The following is a 16,598-nucleotide window of genomic DNA, read 5'->3' as shown; positions in this document are numbered from 1 at the left end:
AACATGGGTGCGAGTGGATGCATGATGTGTCAAGACCTGCCGGGTGTCCGATATGTGCCGACTTGCCCGAGGGTGCCGTGGATCCGCGTCTGGTGGAGGAGATGGAAGTCGGCCCGACGAAACCTGAGGAGGTTGAAGTCGGCAGCGGCAATCCCAGGCGAAATGGCCTAGTCAGCCACACTTGAAACATGTGGCCGCCGCCCGGCGGTCGGTCGCCCCGGTCCCCGCCCATGGACGTCCGGCCCCATCACGCTGCTCGCGTGGCCGGCGTTTCAGGACCCAGCGAGGAACGGCTGCCATCACCTCGTCGTTGCTGGAGTCGTTGGAGCCGTGGACGACACGACGTGGAGCCCATCCCAACGGTGGCCCATCTATCTCAGGATCTCCCGTCCATGCAGCCATCTGGTCCCAGCGTTTGAGGTTGAACTTGGCGTCCAAACAGTGCGCCGCCCATCGAGACGTTAGCGGTTCGTGGCTGCACACCGGTAATGATATGTTAAGTTCCTGGGACAACTCAATCATTCTAGAAAGGATGAGAGGATCCAGGAGATCGGCTGATGAATCGGGGTAGGCGGCCATGGCAAGCATCCACAGCGCGCCCTCGGGATGCCAAGGGCGATTCATCCGCTCCTCGACGCCGCTGCATGAATTTCCTGGTAGCCACCGTCGGCGGCTCATAGAACTCCGCCATTTCCATGAAAGCGTCACGCAGCGTCTTTTTCTTACTCGCCGGGATGGAGCGGAAGACTGCCAAGGAGACGTCGTCCAATAGCGTGGGCAGAGCCTCCAGCGCTTCTGCCTCCGTCTATCGCACCGACCGAAAGGCTGACTCGAACCGCCACGTGAACGCGCTCCAGTCGCCCCCGGTGACAAATTCTTTAATTTGAGAAATGTGATGGCCGCGGTGAATATCCTAGGCCTCGGGCGTGTCAGATCCTGCTCCCCGCTCAGCACATGGCTCCGTCAAGATGGCGTCCGGCGGCCGCGTGGCAGCAGCCCCGCCCAAGATGGCGTCCGGTGGCCCCGTGGCAGCAGCCCCGCCCAAGATGGAGGCCTCCCCCTCCGTGGCAGGAGTAATGGTGGACGGCGTTTCCCGCTGAAGATCTTGGTCATCGGCCCTTGGGTGAGTTCCACGCGGCCGACCGAGGGCCGCTGATGACGCGACCGCCATTGCAAGATTTAGCAGGATCGCACGGAGCGACTCTATCTGATCCGCCACCTGACGCCACCCCTCGTCCGCAGCCGGAGACGTCGCCTCGCCAGCCTGTCGTCGATGCGCGGCGTCGGGGAGAGCAGCAGACGGCGGTAGAGGACCCGTGGCTCCCAGCAGCTCTTCCTCGTCCGCCTCGACATCTTCATCCGACGGAGGATCCGGTAGGTTTCTTTTCTTGAGGTGCTTGGACATTTTCTAATAATTGCCCAAACGGTCTCAAGAAGAATTTATGTCACCAATGTAATAAAGGTCGTGGAAGCGACTTCTGGAATCCGGTCTTTATTTGTCTTTCGTTCACAACACGTGAGAGGGATAGAGAGAGAGATGCGCGGCCACGTGGCAGCCTGGACCCCACTCCAGCGTGGCCTCACCCTCCGTTCGTTCCAGATCTGACCACGTGTTGTCAGTTTCCACCCCTTTTAATACCCGGGTCACGTGGTACCTTTCCACCAATCCTGGTTAACCTCTATAGAATCTTCTAGACTCCATCGTACGTTCCCAGGACCACGCCCCTGACTCGTCCCCCCATTGGCTGTAGCTAAAGCCAGCAGATCCAATCCTCTACTTACAGATGTCACCTTCCCATTACGTCAGGGCCACGCCCCTAGACTTCCCCCATTGGCAATGGGCCAGGACCGGTAGAGCCAATCATCGTAACGAGGTGTGATCCATCAGCAACTCGGATATATCATCACATTATACTACTATAGAGACAATAGATATTACTATAAATGGGCCAGGACCGGTAGAGCCAATCATCGTAACGAGGTGTGATCCATCAGCAACTCGGATATATCATCACATTATACTACTATAGAGACAATAGATATTACTATAAATCCAGTAGGTACTATTATAATCATTAGACACTACTGCAGAGTTAGTGGATACTTCTATAGAGTCGGCAAATACTGCTATAGAGTTAGTAGTTGCTACGATAGAGTCGGTAGATACTACTGTAGGGTCAGTAGGTACTACTACGGTCAGTAGCTACTACTATACAGTCAGTTGCTACTTCTGGGCTCAGTAGATGCTACTGTATAGTCACTAGATACAACATCAGAGTCAGTAGATACTACTATAGAGTTAATAGATGCTACTATAGAGTCAGTATATACTACTGTAGATCCAGATACTACTGTAGAGTCAGATACTACTATAGAGTCACTAGATACTACTCACCCTATTGTATGTAGGGTGTGTAGGTATATATGCTTACCTGGGGGGGGGGGGGGGGGTCGACAATTTTCGGAAACCTTTTACATCAACTATTCACCCCCCACTTTATATAACTTTTTTGACTTATGTAAGTCTCGTATCATTTTGTTTACGGACAAATGGACAAACGGCACGCCGGACATTCACAATAGCTTAGTATTTGTGTATGTATATGTTACGTTTTTAAGATAAGTTTTAAAATATATTTTCCCACAGGCAACGCCGGGTACTTCCCGCTTGTAAACTTATATAGAGACCCATAGACTCACACAGAAATCTATAGACTAACACAGAAACGCAGAGAGTCACACAGACATTCACAGACTCGCACAGAAACGAAAAGACTCACACAGACCCATAGGGATGCCTAGGCTGACCACTTTTCTATGTGCTGGCTGCAGGGATGCCGGTCACGGGAGAGCACGACCCTCCCCACTACTGCAGTGATGACAGTTGCCATGGCGTCGTGGCAAGGCATTCCAGAGCCAACTGCTGCACGAGGCTTCAGTACGTCTGCTCACCGCGTGGTGAGTGCCATTTGGTAACCATTTTAGAATCATCTTTTTCCTACTCCTTCCTCCACTTTAATCTTCGTCCCTACTCCCTCTTTTTCTTTGGCTGACCCACTACCGCAGTCATCCACTACCCACTCACTCACTCACACATTCACCACCCACCCACTGACTCATCCACTCATCAACTCACTCACTCATCCATTCACTGACGCCAACATGAATACAAGTTAGAAACTGCCGTCTTGACCGTGACTATTTTATAAGAACATCGCAAGTACTGTGCACAGACCTGGTTGACTAGTTGGGCTGCCGCAGTGGTTAGAAGATGTTATTTACCTCGTCTGGTATACAGGAGGTCGTGGGTTCGATCCAGACCCTGACACCTGCTATATATTTGGAGTTTGCATGTCTCTCTCCCCATGGTGAGGAGATGTTAACTGCCTCGCCTGGTATACAGGAGTTCGTGGGTTCGATCCCAACCCTGATGCCTGCTGTATATTTGGAGTTTGCGTGTCCTTCTCTCTCCGCGGTTGCGTGGATTTTCTACAGCTACTCCAGTTTTTACCACTACATGTAGAATTAACATGAGTTTAGAGTATTTGGCTTCTCTGAATTTCCACATGATAAGCCACTTTGTTGAGCTATCGTTTGTGGCTAGGTCACTTAGAAAAAAGAGCTATATAGCTCAGTGGGCCTTACATGGTGAAATAAAATAGTTTAGTTTAGTTTATTTCTTATGATGGGAAAATATTATGATGTTGGTGCGAAGCAGCTCCACCACATCGTGTGCTTTTAGATGCGCTTCTGCGGTCATCTGGAATGCTCTTCCTTCTGATATTAGGAAGCCACTGGAGCTATGCACTTTTAAATCCAGATTGAAAACTGATTTCTTTAGAACTCCTCTGATTAACACGGTTGGATACGTACGATGCGAATTAAGTTTAACATAATACACTCACAAAGAGAGCCCTAGGAATTACACAAAGACCCATAGACTCACATAAAGACACAGAGACTCACACAGAGACCCATATACTATCATAGAGACACAGACTCATATGGAGAGACACAGACTCATTTGGAGAGACACAGAGTCTCACACATAGACCAATTGACTCACAGAGAGACACAGATACTCGCATAGATTCACAGAGACCCATATACTCGAACAGAGACCCAGAGACTCAAACAGAGACACAGGGACTTGTACATAGACCCATAGACTCATACAGAGACACATAGACTCGCACAGAGACCCAGCTACTCTCATAGAGATACAACTCGCATAGAGACACAGATAACCATTTACTCGAACAGATACCCAGAGACTCACACAGAGACACTGCATCAAATAGACTCACACATAGATGCATAGACTCACATAGAGACACAGAAAATCCCATAGAGACAAGTCATCCCATAGACTCACAACAGAGATCCATAGATTCAAATTGAGACTCACAAAATCGCACAGAGACCCATAGAATCGCAAAGAGACCCATAGAAGCACACATTACCATCTTGGATTATCATACCCCACCTCCAATAAGCACGGTTGGCTATGTATATTGCAAAAGAAGTTAAACATATATCAACATACATTCCTGATGACTGGAGCATGAACTATGTTATGCCATCACACACTCTCACTCACACTCTTTCGAACATGGGGATAACATAAAACGATTAAAAATATAATATTTCTATTTTACCAGGTCAAGCTTTCTAGCTCTTTTTCAGAAGCAACCTGGCCACAAATTAAAGTTCAACGAAGTGTCTTATCATGAGGAAATTGGGAGCAGCCAAATACTCTAAACTCATGTTGATTCTAAATGCATAGGGAAGAAACGGAGGACCCGGAAAAAATCCACGAGACCACGGGGAGCGAGAGAGAGAGACCTTCAAACATTCATACAGGTGTCAGGGTCGGGATCGAACCCACGGCCTGCTAAATACCAGGCGTGGGAGATAATATCTCGCCACAAACTCCACGTAGCTTTGTGCTTACGTCGGACATCGAATCCAGGCGTCTTCTTGCTGTGAGTGTTGGCTGCTGCACAGGGATAGCTTCCTTTGGGGGTATGTACAAAGTATGTATATTGAACACTATGAGATCTAGTAGTAGGTTTTTTACCCTTTTAAACTGGTACAAAACTGACACCTTTATTCAAGGCATCATGTTTGCAATAACCACAACACAAGTAGTCAAAAAGCAAACAAAAAGAAGCAACTCTGATAATGATAATAATATGCACTGTCCTTGAAGTTGATTGGTCCACACCCGAGACGGCTTTCTTTAGAGCCTAGTCCCCATTGGTGATGGACCAGATGGTGTCATCAGATTTGTACCAGTTTAAAAGGGTAAAAAACCTACTACTATATTTTGCCACTGGTAAAAGAGATCTCATGGTGTAAATGCTTACTATGAGATCTCTTTTACCAGTGGCAAAATGTAATAGTAGGGTTTTACCCTTTTAAACTGGTACAAATAAAGGTGTCAGTTTTGTACCAGTTTAAAAGGGTAAAAACCTACTATTATATGTATATTGAACTTATTTTGCAACAATACATAGCCAACCATGCAAATAGGAGGTGCGAGAAAGGACAGTGAACTAAACACAAGTATTTATGAAGAAATGGGCTTTCAATTTAGTATAGTGGTGTAGTGCATAGTGTAGTATAAAGTAGCGTGTAGTGGTGTAGTGTACAGTGTACGTATATGTAGCACAATGGATTGTGATAAGTCCTCCCGCCCCTTTTTTTTATTTGTAGTAGACAGTCCAGTGAAACCTGTAGGTCTGAGCAGGGGAGTTCATTCTGCTCCAGAGCCCTCACAGGTAGAGATTCGGGTTTTGAGACCGGTCCAGGCCAAGACAAAGGCAGGGGGGTTGGGCACCCCCTATAAAGTCAGCTCAGTTGAACACCACAGGGCGCGTAGGAGCAGAAGCAACACTGGTACGAGCAGAAATTGCGGAACAAGGCAGCGGCCGCAGTAGCAGTACCAGCACTGCCAGCGCCAGCCCCGACAGCACCGGCACCGGTACCAACAGCAGGAGCAAACTGGCAGTGGTCCTGGCAGCATCAGTGACAACACTAGAAGAAACGTGTGCACGTGTATGTGCAGAGTCTGTAATTGGTTGCGCTAATAAACCCAGTTGAAGTCACCATAATGTGCTCCCTCTGTGCCGTGCAAGAGTCCGTTTGAACAAATAAATGTGTAGCCATCAGTCAGAAACCGAACACAACATATTACTTCTTTCACACCTCTGCTGTAGCAAACGGACAGAATATATGGCATCCGTGCAGGACTGCCCTTTCCTGAAAACACATTGGGGCTCCGCAAGCCTTTCCTCGGTGTGCCTGGCAAGGCAATGTTGAATAATCCTTGTCAGGACCTTTCCCGGCACTCAAGTCTGTGGGGGGTCCCCCTTCTTTAAGAGGTGGACAAACAGGGCATCCTTGTAAATCTGCAGAACTTGTCGAGTAGTCCAGATTGTTATTACGTTGTAATAAAGGGCAGTCTGCACACCAGTTTGCTTGGGAGATCATGCCTGCCCGGCACTTTTCCTGGTCTCAGACTCTGGATCGCCTCCCATCCTGCCTCAACAGATGGCACTTCAGCCAGCCACTTACAGGAGGTGACTGTTTCTTCGAATATTTGAGGCACCATAGCCTCAACAAGATCATCCCCACTTTTAGCCATGATGTTTTCTGGGCTGAGGGATTTCCCCTCCCCAAGATCTCGCATAAATGCTCAGCAAACCTGCAAACCTGTTCCTGGGGGTCAGAGATCGGACCACCATTCTTTCTCTCTCCTTAGGATGGTGATAAGTGTGATACTGCAAGTTCCATTTTTTATGGAATTAATAAGTAATTTGTGAGCGCGGGCTATTGAGGCAGATTCCATCTCTTCAACCCGTGACCACCACTCATACTTGTGTAATAAAGGACTCGGACGCTTCTCTCTGTCTCTGTGTCCTTTATTTGGGTTCGATCTCTTTTCCCTCACGGCACTCCCCTATATACTCTTCGCTCTGCAGCCCCAGGCTGCTATCGCTCACGTAGCCCACTTCCCTCCTAGCAGACCCGCTGCTGTCTCCTCGTGCAGACCCCCGCTGCCCAATTCCTCCTTTGCAGACCCGCTGCTCTTTGCAGCCTCCTCGCTGCTCCTGTTGCCCCGGGGTCGGTCACCGTTGGCCGACGGTGCCGAACCTCGTGGTCTGTGTGTGTGGCGATCTCGCCACTCTCTCTCTCATCCTCCGCCCTGCGTGGCCTCACACTTTCCCAGTCTCCGATCACTCCCCCACTGCTTCCGGTTTCTCCCCTTATAGACCTGAACCCTCTCCCCCACGTGACGTAACTCCTCCCCCCATGACGTCACTTCCAGGAGGTCGTTTACGCCCTTATTACACCACCCTCCCCCGTAGAGAAAATCCAGCCGACCTCGGCTGAACACAACTCCTACAAGCAATGCGAGCGAAACACGACCCAATGCGAAAAAGGACACAGAACACACAATAATATACCGAAATAACAAGAACACAACACAATAATTAACGAAATGTGAGGGATTTTGAGCGGGTGCGGGTCGCCGGGCCGTCCCGGGCGGTCGGCGGCCTTCCCGCCGAGCGGGAACGTGGCAGGGTTTTAAGAGCGACAGGCTGAAGTTCGTCTGTCGCTATTGGAGGCCTGGCAACGTCCCGGTCCCCTATTCTCGAAGGCCCAGCATCAGAGGCGTCCCGCAATCGCGTCCGCGGCAGGGTTGGAAGGGCTGCGGGTCTCAAAGGTTCCGCAGCCGTGGTAGACGCACCCCGATCTGAGTCTTCTTTCCCCTGCCGCGTCACGGCCGGCTCGTCTGTAAAAGGCACGACAGGCGCTCTTGCAAGGTCAGCAGGCACAGGCAAGGGCGAGTCGGCAGCAACAGACCCCGGCAAGGCAACCTCAGGAGATGACGCATCAGGTCGAGGGGCCACGTATGGTTTCAACCGAGATGTGTGGACGAACCAACGCCGAGATCCAAACCGAACACGCGCCGACTGTGGGTTGGGAACCTCGATGAGGCGAACCGGCCCTTGCCATGGTTTATGTAACTTAGGAGAGGTACCTGGCCGCACCTGTGGACAATGGAGCCAGGCCAGGTCCCCCGTTTTCCAGGGGCATTCCCCTTTTGAACGTCGCGCACACCGCTCGTTCCGAGCCTGGGCTTTGGCCGTAGCCATGCGGGCCCCTTCCCGAGCCACAGTGACTCGGCGAACGGTGTCCTGAATATAGTCAGGAAGAGGCTTAGCAGGTCCCCTCGCTCCGGTTCCCAACTGCACATTAATCGGCGGTACGTTTTCACGACCGTACATAAGAAAAAACGGCGAATATCCTGTAGCCGCATGCGGCGTCATCCGGTACGCTGAAAGCACCCCAGGGATATGCAAATCCCAATCCGATTGTTTATCACTAACCGTGTGGCACAACATGGCGGACAGGGTCCGATTTAGCCGTTCAACCATACCATCCGTTTGTGGGTGGTACGGAGATGTCCGTATTTTTTTTGTTCCAAGAGCCGCACACACCTCCCCCAACAATTTAGACGAAAAATTCCGGCCTTGGTCTGTAAGGAGCCTCTCCGGCGCCCCCTTGTCCATAACATACCCAAATAGAAAGGCGTCTGTGATAGACGCCGCTGACTGGTCAGGCAAAGGCCAGGCCATCGGCCAGCGGGAGAGGTACTCCACACCTACCAGCAAATATTTATTTCCCCTAGCGGATGGCGGAAAGGGTCCCAAAAGATCTAACGCCACCAACTCATTAACTCGAGACACCTGAATAGATTGTATCGGCGGCACATATGGATGTTTAGGTGGCTTACGGCGGGCACAATCGGGACACGCACGAACGTGCCCGACGACATCCGTCGTCATGCCGTGCCAATAGTAATCTCGCTGCAGCGTCAATAGGGTCTTCTGCACCCCCAGATGTAAAAGCGTGTCACAATGCAGAGTTCTAATCAATTCGTACCGCAATGATGCCGGTACAACAAGACGCCAGCGTTCCTGTATCCCTTCCCTCCACATCAGCAACCCATCACGGAGAGCGGTTTCCGGCACACCCCCCGCACAGAGTCCCCCACTCCCCTTCACAGGCCGCTTACGTAACGTTACCAAAGAATCATCCAACATTTGTTCCCGAATCCACACAGACCTCGGGAGATGTAAAATGCCATCAGCCGGTCCCCCATCAGCCGGCCCCGGCTCAAGCGGAGCTTCAGGCACTTCGACTGCCAGCGCGACAGGCTGAGGGGGGTGCTGAATCGGGCCACACCTATGCGTCCCCGACGCACACGCGCAAGGGGATCACTGCGGCATCCTGGAAAGTGCGTCCGCATTAGCGTGACGCACTCCCTTCCGATGGTGAATTTGGAAGGAAAATTCTTGCAGCGTGTCCAACCACCGCGCCAGCTGGCCGGATGGTTGGTCCATCTTAAGAGCATACTGCAAGGCCGCATGATCCGTGCGAACAATAAACGAACGACCGTACAGATACGGTCGAAATTGGCGGAGAAAAAAAACAATAGCCAAAAGTTCCCTGCGAGTGACGCAGTAGCGGGTTTCAGCGGGAGACAAAACCCGGCTACCATACGCCACCACGCGTTCCACACCACCTTTGGACTGAGACAACACCGCCCCAATGCCCGTGTCACTCGCGTCCGTATCCAGAATGAAGGGATGTTCAAAATCCGGATAATCCAACGTCGGCGCTGTAGCCAATAGATCGCGTAGGCCTCGAAATGTCGCCTCCTCTGGCAGTCCCCAAGCAAATTTGTGTCCTTTTCCCGTAAGGAGATGCAAAGGCCTCGCGATCGTAGCAAAATTTGGAACAAACCTCCGATAATATGAGGCGAACCCCAAAAACCGACGCACATCCCCCACCGTGGCAGGGGTTGGCCAGTCACGGACGCACGCAGTTTTGTCCGGATCTGTGGCCACCCCGTCCGCACTGACGATGTGCCCCAAATAACGCACGGAGTGTTGCAGTAGGTGACATTTCTTAGGCTTAAATTTCAAATTAGCAGAACGCATCCTGGTGAACACAGCCTCCAACCGCGATAAATGCTCATCAAATGTGCGGCTGAAGACAATAATATCGTCTAAATATATCAGACATGTCTCCCACTGCAACCCCGTTAATACCAACTCCATCAACCTCTGAAAAGTGGCAGGGGCCGCATTCAACCCCATCGGAAGACAGTTAAATTGGAATAACCCCTGCGGCGTACGGAAAGCAGTCTTCTCCCGCGAGGACTCGTCAAGGGGAAGCTGCCAGAAGCCCGAAGAGAGATCTAGCGTTGAAAAGAACTTTGCCCCCGACAAGGCATCGAGAGAGTCGTCCATACGTGGCAGGGGGAACGCATCTGCCACCGACACTTTATTTAATTTACGAAAATCTACACAAAATCGCAATTTGCCGTCTTTCTTCTTAACCAAAACAACAGGCGCGCCCCATGGGCTGTTAGACGGAGATATTATGTCCGCAGCCAACATGTCATCCACTGCCCCTCGAACATGCTCTCGCTCAGCCGGACTCATCCGATGCGAGTTTAACCGAATAGGGGCAGCGTCCCCTGTGTCAATATGATGGTAAAGCAACGAGGTGCGTCCCAAGTCCAAATCGTCGGAGCTAAATACATCAGAATAGCTCAATAATAATTTACGAATCGCACAACGTTGTTCCCCGGAAAGAGCTGAATTCTCCCCACACAATTCAGCGATCCAGCGATCATCTGCAGCTCCAGGGCTCGAAACACCTCCAACAACACCCCGGCTGGACAGATCATCATGAGCTGTAAACGCAGTAGTGGCATGTGCCACAACGGTACCCGCCTGCACACACACGCTTTCGGTACTCGCGTTAAGCACCTGCAAAAACGGCTGCTGGTCTGGCCGGACAATAGTTTGTGCCCCAACTAGCGCCGATCCAACCGTGATGGTGGCGGACGGCGACAACAAAACACCAATAGCTGCTTGACGACCAGGTACAGGCTTCCGATAACGCAAAGGAATGAGCATCTGTGAGCCAGGTGGAATATCAACAGACACTTCGGACAGCGCTTGCACTTGGGCGACAGGAGCAGGTCGCCCCCAGGGTGACGGCAAAACGCAATTTTACGGCCTTCCGGTAATTCAATGCAGTTCTCATTAATTAGAATGGGCATTTTGGCCAGAAAATCGGTCCCCAACAAACAAGGAACCGCAAGAGACCTCCCCCTGTATCGACCCAGGTACGGTGGACGAACCGGTAGCGGCCGCGACGACCCGCCGAGCCAACTTACGCCACTGCGTTACCGAGCGACAAGGCGCAGTCAATGGCCTCCCGTTATTAACAACACCCGGATCGCATGACAACGGTGATGAGTGAGGTGTCAAGCCTTGCCGGGTGTCTGGTGCGCACCGACTTGCCTGTGCTGGCGAATCCTTCCTTGGAGCGGCCGCTGTCGAGGCCTCCTGCTGGGGCGGACCCGGGACGCGGGCCCCTCAGTCCCTGGCGTAATGGCCCTTACGCCCACAGCGGAAACAGTCGATGTCGTTGCACCGCGCGGCGGGCACCCCGTCCCGACGCGGCCGTGTCGGCGGCGCAGCCCGCGGCCCCGGCCCACCGCGGCCCGGCCACGGAGCAGCGGCGGCCGACAGCTCCTGCGGGCTCCTGTCGTCCGGCACATAAACCGCCTTCTTGGGGTCCCAACCCAAGGCTCCCCCTTCGACGATGGGCCCCCCCGTCCACGCCGTAACTTGCTTCCACCGGCGCAGGTTAAACTGGGCATCCAGACATTTAGCCGCAGCCCGGGATGTGAGCTTCTCGTGACCACACACCGGCAGAGGAATGGCGAGATCCCGGGACAGCTCCAGCATCTTCCCCAGGATGAGAGGTTCCAGCAGGTCAGGCTCCATCTCCGGGTATGCAGCCATAGCCAGCTCCAGTACCGCGCCCCTATACGCCACCGGAGACTCCTCGGGTGCTCGTTGTCGTTGCACAAACCGGCGATGAGCATCATCCGGCGGCTCGTAAGCGTCAGCCATTTTGTCGAACACACCTCGCAGTGTTTTCTTCTTCGCGGCCTTTATAGAGTGAAAGAATCTAACGGACTCGTCATCGAGAAGAGTCGGTAGAACTTCTAATGCCTCGGCGTCAGTCCACCTCGCCGAGCGTACCGCTGCCAAAAATCTGCAGGCGAACGCACTCCAATCGCCCCCGATGGTGAATTCTCTGACAGTCGTTAAGTGACGACTGCGACTTCTTGGCGCGCTCCCTCCAGCCGCTGACTCATCCGGTGGCAAGTTCAACATGGCGTCGCAACGTGGTGTAGACAAGATGGCGGCGTTCCGCCGCGGAGGGCGCAAAATGGCGGCTTCCCGCCTTTCCTCGCTTGCCACGCCCAAGATGGCGTCTTCGTGCCGCGTGGCCGATGGTGTCGACAGCGAAGACAAAACGGGCTCCTGCGGACCACCAACATCTCCTTCCGACGCCGCCCTCGGCATGACGAGCTCACACAACTGTGCAAGCACGTTCTTGAGAGTTTCAAGTTGCTCCGCCATCTGACTCCATCTTAAATCCGTGTCCGTCGGTGCAGACGGGTCCGCCGACGCGGCGACATCTTGGACCCCCGGACCCGCACTCGTCCCAGCCCAGATCTCCTCCTCCATCGGAGTCAGGTCCACCACAGGAGGAAGGTCATCGTCGTCGGAAGATGAAGCCGATGCCGGAGACGGAATATTCTTTTTTCTCAGTTGTTTTGCCATGCCGTTACACTTTTGACACCAGTGTAATAAATGACTCGGACGCTTCTCTCTGTCTCTGTGTCCTTTATTTGGGTTCGATCTCTTTTCCCTCACGGCACTCCCCTATATACTCTTCACTCTGCAGCCCCAGGCTGCTATCGCTCACGTAGCCCACTTCCCTCCTAGCAGACCCGCTACTGTCTCCTCGTGCAGACCCCCGCTGCCCAATTCCTCCTTTGCAGACCCGCTGCTCTCTGCAGCCTCCTCGCTGCTCCTGCTGCCCCGGGGTCGGTCACCGTTGGCCGACGGTGCCGAACCTCGTGGTCCGTGTGTGTGGCGATCTCGCCACTCTCTCTCTCATCCTCCGCCCTGCGTGGCCTCACACTTTCCCAGTCTCCGATCACTCCCCCACTGCTTCCGGTTTCTCCCCTTATAGACCTGAACCCTCTCCCCCACGTGACGTAACTCCTCCCCCCATGACATCACTTCCGGGAGGTCGTTTACGCCCGCATTACACTTGCAGCACCACACAGCTCTCCGAACTTCCGAGCGAAGGCTGCAGTAAGCCTCCTCATTCACCGATGTGGGATGCTGTAGATGGTGGGGGTGCGCCTGTCGCTTTTTCTCAGGCAACCTGGAATACCTTCTGTCAGCCATGGACTCTATGGTGGTTTGGACCACGTACCCATAGCAGCCAATGCAACTGCATAAGCCACATTCCTTAACCTCTCCCATTTTTCCTCTGCATCAGGAGGCGGGGGGGGGGGGGACGATGCCAACCCCAGCTGCTAGCGATGATGAAAATCTTGCTTGCAAATTTCATCAGACTGACAGGCGCATTTTACAGATGACTAACCAATACATTACATTTCGATATTTTACTAGGTTATTTAATTTTAGTGTGTCTTTCTCCTGATTTTCAAGCTTGCGTGCCGTGCCGCGTCGTCATCTTACTTGCAGCATCACGTTGTCGTCCACTCATTGATATGCTAATTTTTTCTCTGCCCCCTCCCTCTCTCTGCCCCCCTCTCTATATTTAAGGCCCCGTCACAGAAACGACCTCTCTCTTTGTGCCGATATGTGTTCTCTCTCTGTGTGTTCTTGTGATGTCTGTCTGCTTGTATGTCTGTCTATAGTTTTCTAGTTAGATTTTTGTTGCTATTTCTTTTATGCCTGATGATGATTGCTTGTGTTGCAATCGAAACGTCGTAATATGCTATTATTTAATTTATTATTCTATCTTTAGACGTGACTTAACCGAAAGAACCAAATAATAATTCCTGCAGTCACGAAAGCTCCAAAATTAAGATTGAACCACTTCTACGGGGAAGTTTTAAGCTTATCTTTTTTTCTCTCTCTCTGGCTATTTGTTCTCTCTGCCTGTGTCCTCTCTTTAAATTTTCACACTTAAATTCTAACTTAGCAATCTTTGAAATACGTAATCAACCGGGCTATGCGTTAATTGTGTGTTGACCGACTCTCTGTGTTGCATTACATTACATTTCGATATTTTACTAGGTTATTTAATTTTAGTGTGTCTTTCTCCTGATTTTCAAGCTTGCGTGCCGTGCCGCGTCGTCATCTTACTTGCAGCATCACGTTGTCGTCCACTCATTGATATGCAAATTTTTTATCTGCCCCCTCCCTCTCTCCGCCCCCGCCCCCCCTCTCTATATTTAAGGCCCCGTCACAAAAACGACCTCTCTCTTTGTGCCGATATGTGTTCTCTCTCTGTGTGTCCTTGTGATGTCTGTCTGCTTGTATGTCTGTCTATAGTTTTTTAGTTAGATTTTTGTTGCTATTTTTTTTATGCCTGATGATGATTGCTTGTATTGCAATCGAAACGTCGTAATATGCTATTATTTAATTTATTATTTTATCTTTAGACGTGACTTAACCGAAAGAACCAAAGAATAATTCCTGCAGTCACGAAAGCTCCAAAATTAAGAGTCAGTAAGCAGATCAGCTCCATGGTAGGTCCTGGTGTCAAGGACATGGACTCTGCATTCGTATCACTATATAGTCCAGCAGATGTTCTTGCTTGTGTAGGGGTGATACGCGCTGGCAGTAGGGATCGTGGGGCAGCGCGTGGTGATTGGCTGTGTAGTGGTGACGCGCGCTGACAGTGATGGATCGTGTGGCAGCGCGTGGTGATTGGTTGTGTGCGCTGACACAAGCTGGGAAAAGGGATCGTGTGGCAGCGCGTGGTGATTGGTCGACTAGGGTGGGTGCTCACATCGCGGTCCGCATAGGCTCCGTCTCCTCGGGAGCGGAGGACTATAAAAGGCGGTGCGCGCAGGCGCTCGAGGAGTTGGTGACCAGTGAAGACGGAAGACGGAGGAGGAAGAGATAGGGCCCTGAGACACCTAGTCCCACTGTCCTTGTAAGGACCGGGACCCTGTGTGGCTCAGAGGCGGGACCTTGGGACCCGGGGCCGGACGTCCGTGTGAGGGCCGGGCCGCGGGACCCAGTGGTCGTGGGTCTGTAGGTTCCCCCGGATGCTACGGGGCTGGAATGCCTGTGTGTGTGTAGCCGGGTGGAACGTGTAGCGTGAGCTGTAGTAACCACACGTGTCGGGTGGAACGTGTAGCGTGAGCTGTAGTGACCACACGTGTTATTGTGGCAAGACAAGTGTTAATAAAGTGTGCTACCCGTCAAGTGGTCTCCCGCCGTAGTTTACTATACTACACTTGGACCCAGCGTGTGTCCATGATGTTGTGTGGATGCGCCAATGCATGGGACAGTGTGTTGGTAATTACAAGTCCATGGGCTGCACATAAGTCTAACAGCCTCCTAACGTTCTTATTGAGCTGATCTGGCCCATGCCTTCAAATCACTTAAGCCCAGGTGCCAGTGTCATGACCCAATCGGGAATTAAAGTCACCCAACAGGATGACTATCCCAAGGGGTCACTTTAGTTATCACCTGTAGTAGAAGGTTATATAAAGTGTCTGGCTCATCGGCCTTTCCTGCATCCCTCCACTGATGTTCATCTTCGGTGGGGGCATAAGCAACCACCAATATCATTATTTCTCGCCTCCGGTTGAAGGGGCGATGAGCCCACAGCAACCTGAGGCTTACAGCTTCCCACAGCTCTCCCCCATGCTCCTACATCCCCTTTAATATTTTGCTGTCTGTTGTTTGGCAGTCCCCCGCCCCGAGTAGATGACTCTCCACCCCTCATGGTGACTGGAGCCAGAGTCCATCCCCCAGACCTCCTGAATGCCACAGATCCAGGCGGTACCAGTCCAACTCCCTATAGAGGCAGCCTCCCCTCTGCAGTGAGTGTTCGAGCATTCCACAAGCCGACTCACAGTGGATTTTTTTACTTTTCTGGAGGAATCCCGAGTGTACAGATTCAGTCTCGTGGCTCCGCCAAATGGGGTTTGGACAAAAGGCTTCATAGATGCCTGTCCCCCTTGGGTCACCGGCACGCACCTACTCACTCACCCACCCACCTACCCACCCACCTAGCCACCAACTCGCCTCCTTATTCGCTCACTCACTCACTCACTCACCCACTCACTCACCCACCCACACATTCTCCAACTCACCGACTTACTTACTGAACCATTTACTCACCCACAAAATTACCTACTCACTCGCTCACTCACTTACTCGCTTGCTCACTCACTCAGCCTTCCAATCACTCACCCACCTATTATTGCTGGACATCTGTGAAAAAGTTTCATAACTGATCGGGTTTCTCCAAGATGAATAAAGATTCTGATTCTCACCTTCTTACTCACCCACACATTCAAAATATGACCAGAACTAGGCAGGGAGACTAAAGTGCCATTTAAAGGAGTGAGTTTTCAGGACTTAAATATTGCCTAATTAGCAAACGCAAAGCGTTGTTCCAAAGCCTAAGCGCTGCACTGGCAACAG

The 16,598-nt window shown here is 51.8% G+C and overlaps 1 protein-coding gene across 2 annotated transcripts in view; it reads left to right on the top strand.

Moving 5' to 3' along the window:
- LOC144737064 (MARVEL domain-containing protein 3-like) overlaps positions 1-16,598 on the top strand; it is an 85,278-nt gene that overhangs the window by 51,028 nt on the left and 17,652 nt on the right. For both annotated transcript variants that reach the window (XM_078619716.1, XM_078619717.1), the window contains exon 2: positions 2,833-2,958. In XM_078619716.1, the coding sequence (XP_078475842.1) occupies positions 2,835-2,958 (124 nt within the window). In that variant the 5' untranslated portion in view covers positions 2,833-2,834. The remainder of the gene's footprint in view (positions 1-2,832; positions 2,959-16,598) is intronic.

Source organism: Lampetra planeri, chromosome 64, assembly GCF_965212315.1.
Source record: "Lampetra planeri chromosome 64, kcLamPlan1.2.h2, whole genome shotgun sequence".
Taxonomy (NCBI): Eukaryota; Metazoa; Chordata; class Hyperoartia; order Petromyzontiformes; family Petromyzontidae; genus Lampetra; species Lampetra planeri.
The sequence above is the reverse complement of the archived record's forward strand: the minus strand, read 5'-3'. Positions and strand labels throughout refer to the sequence as shown.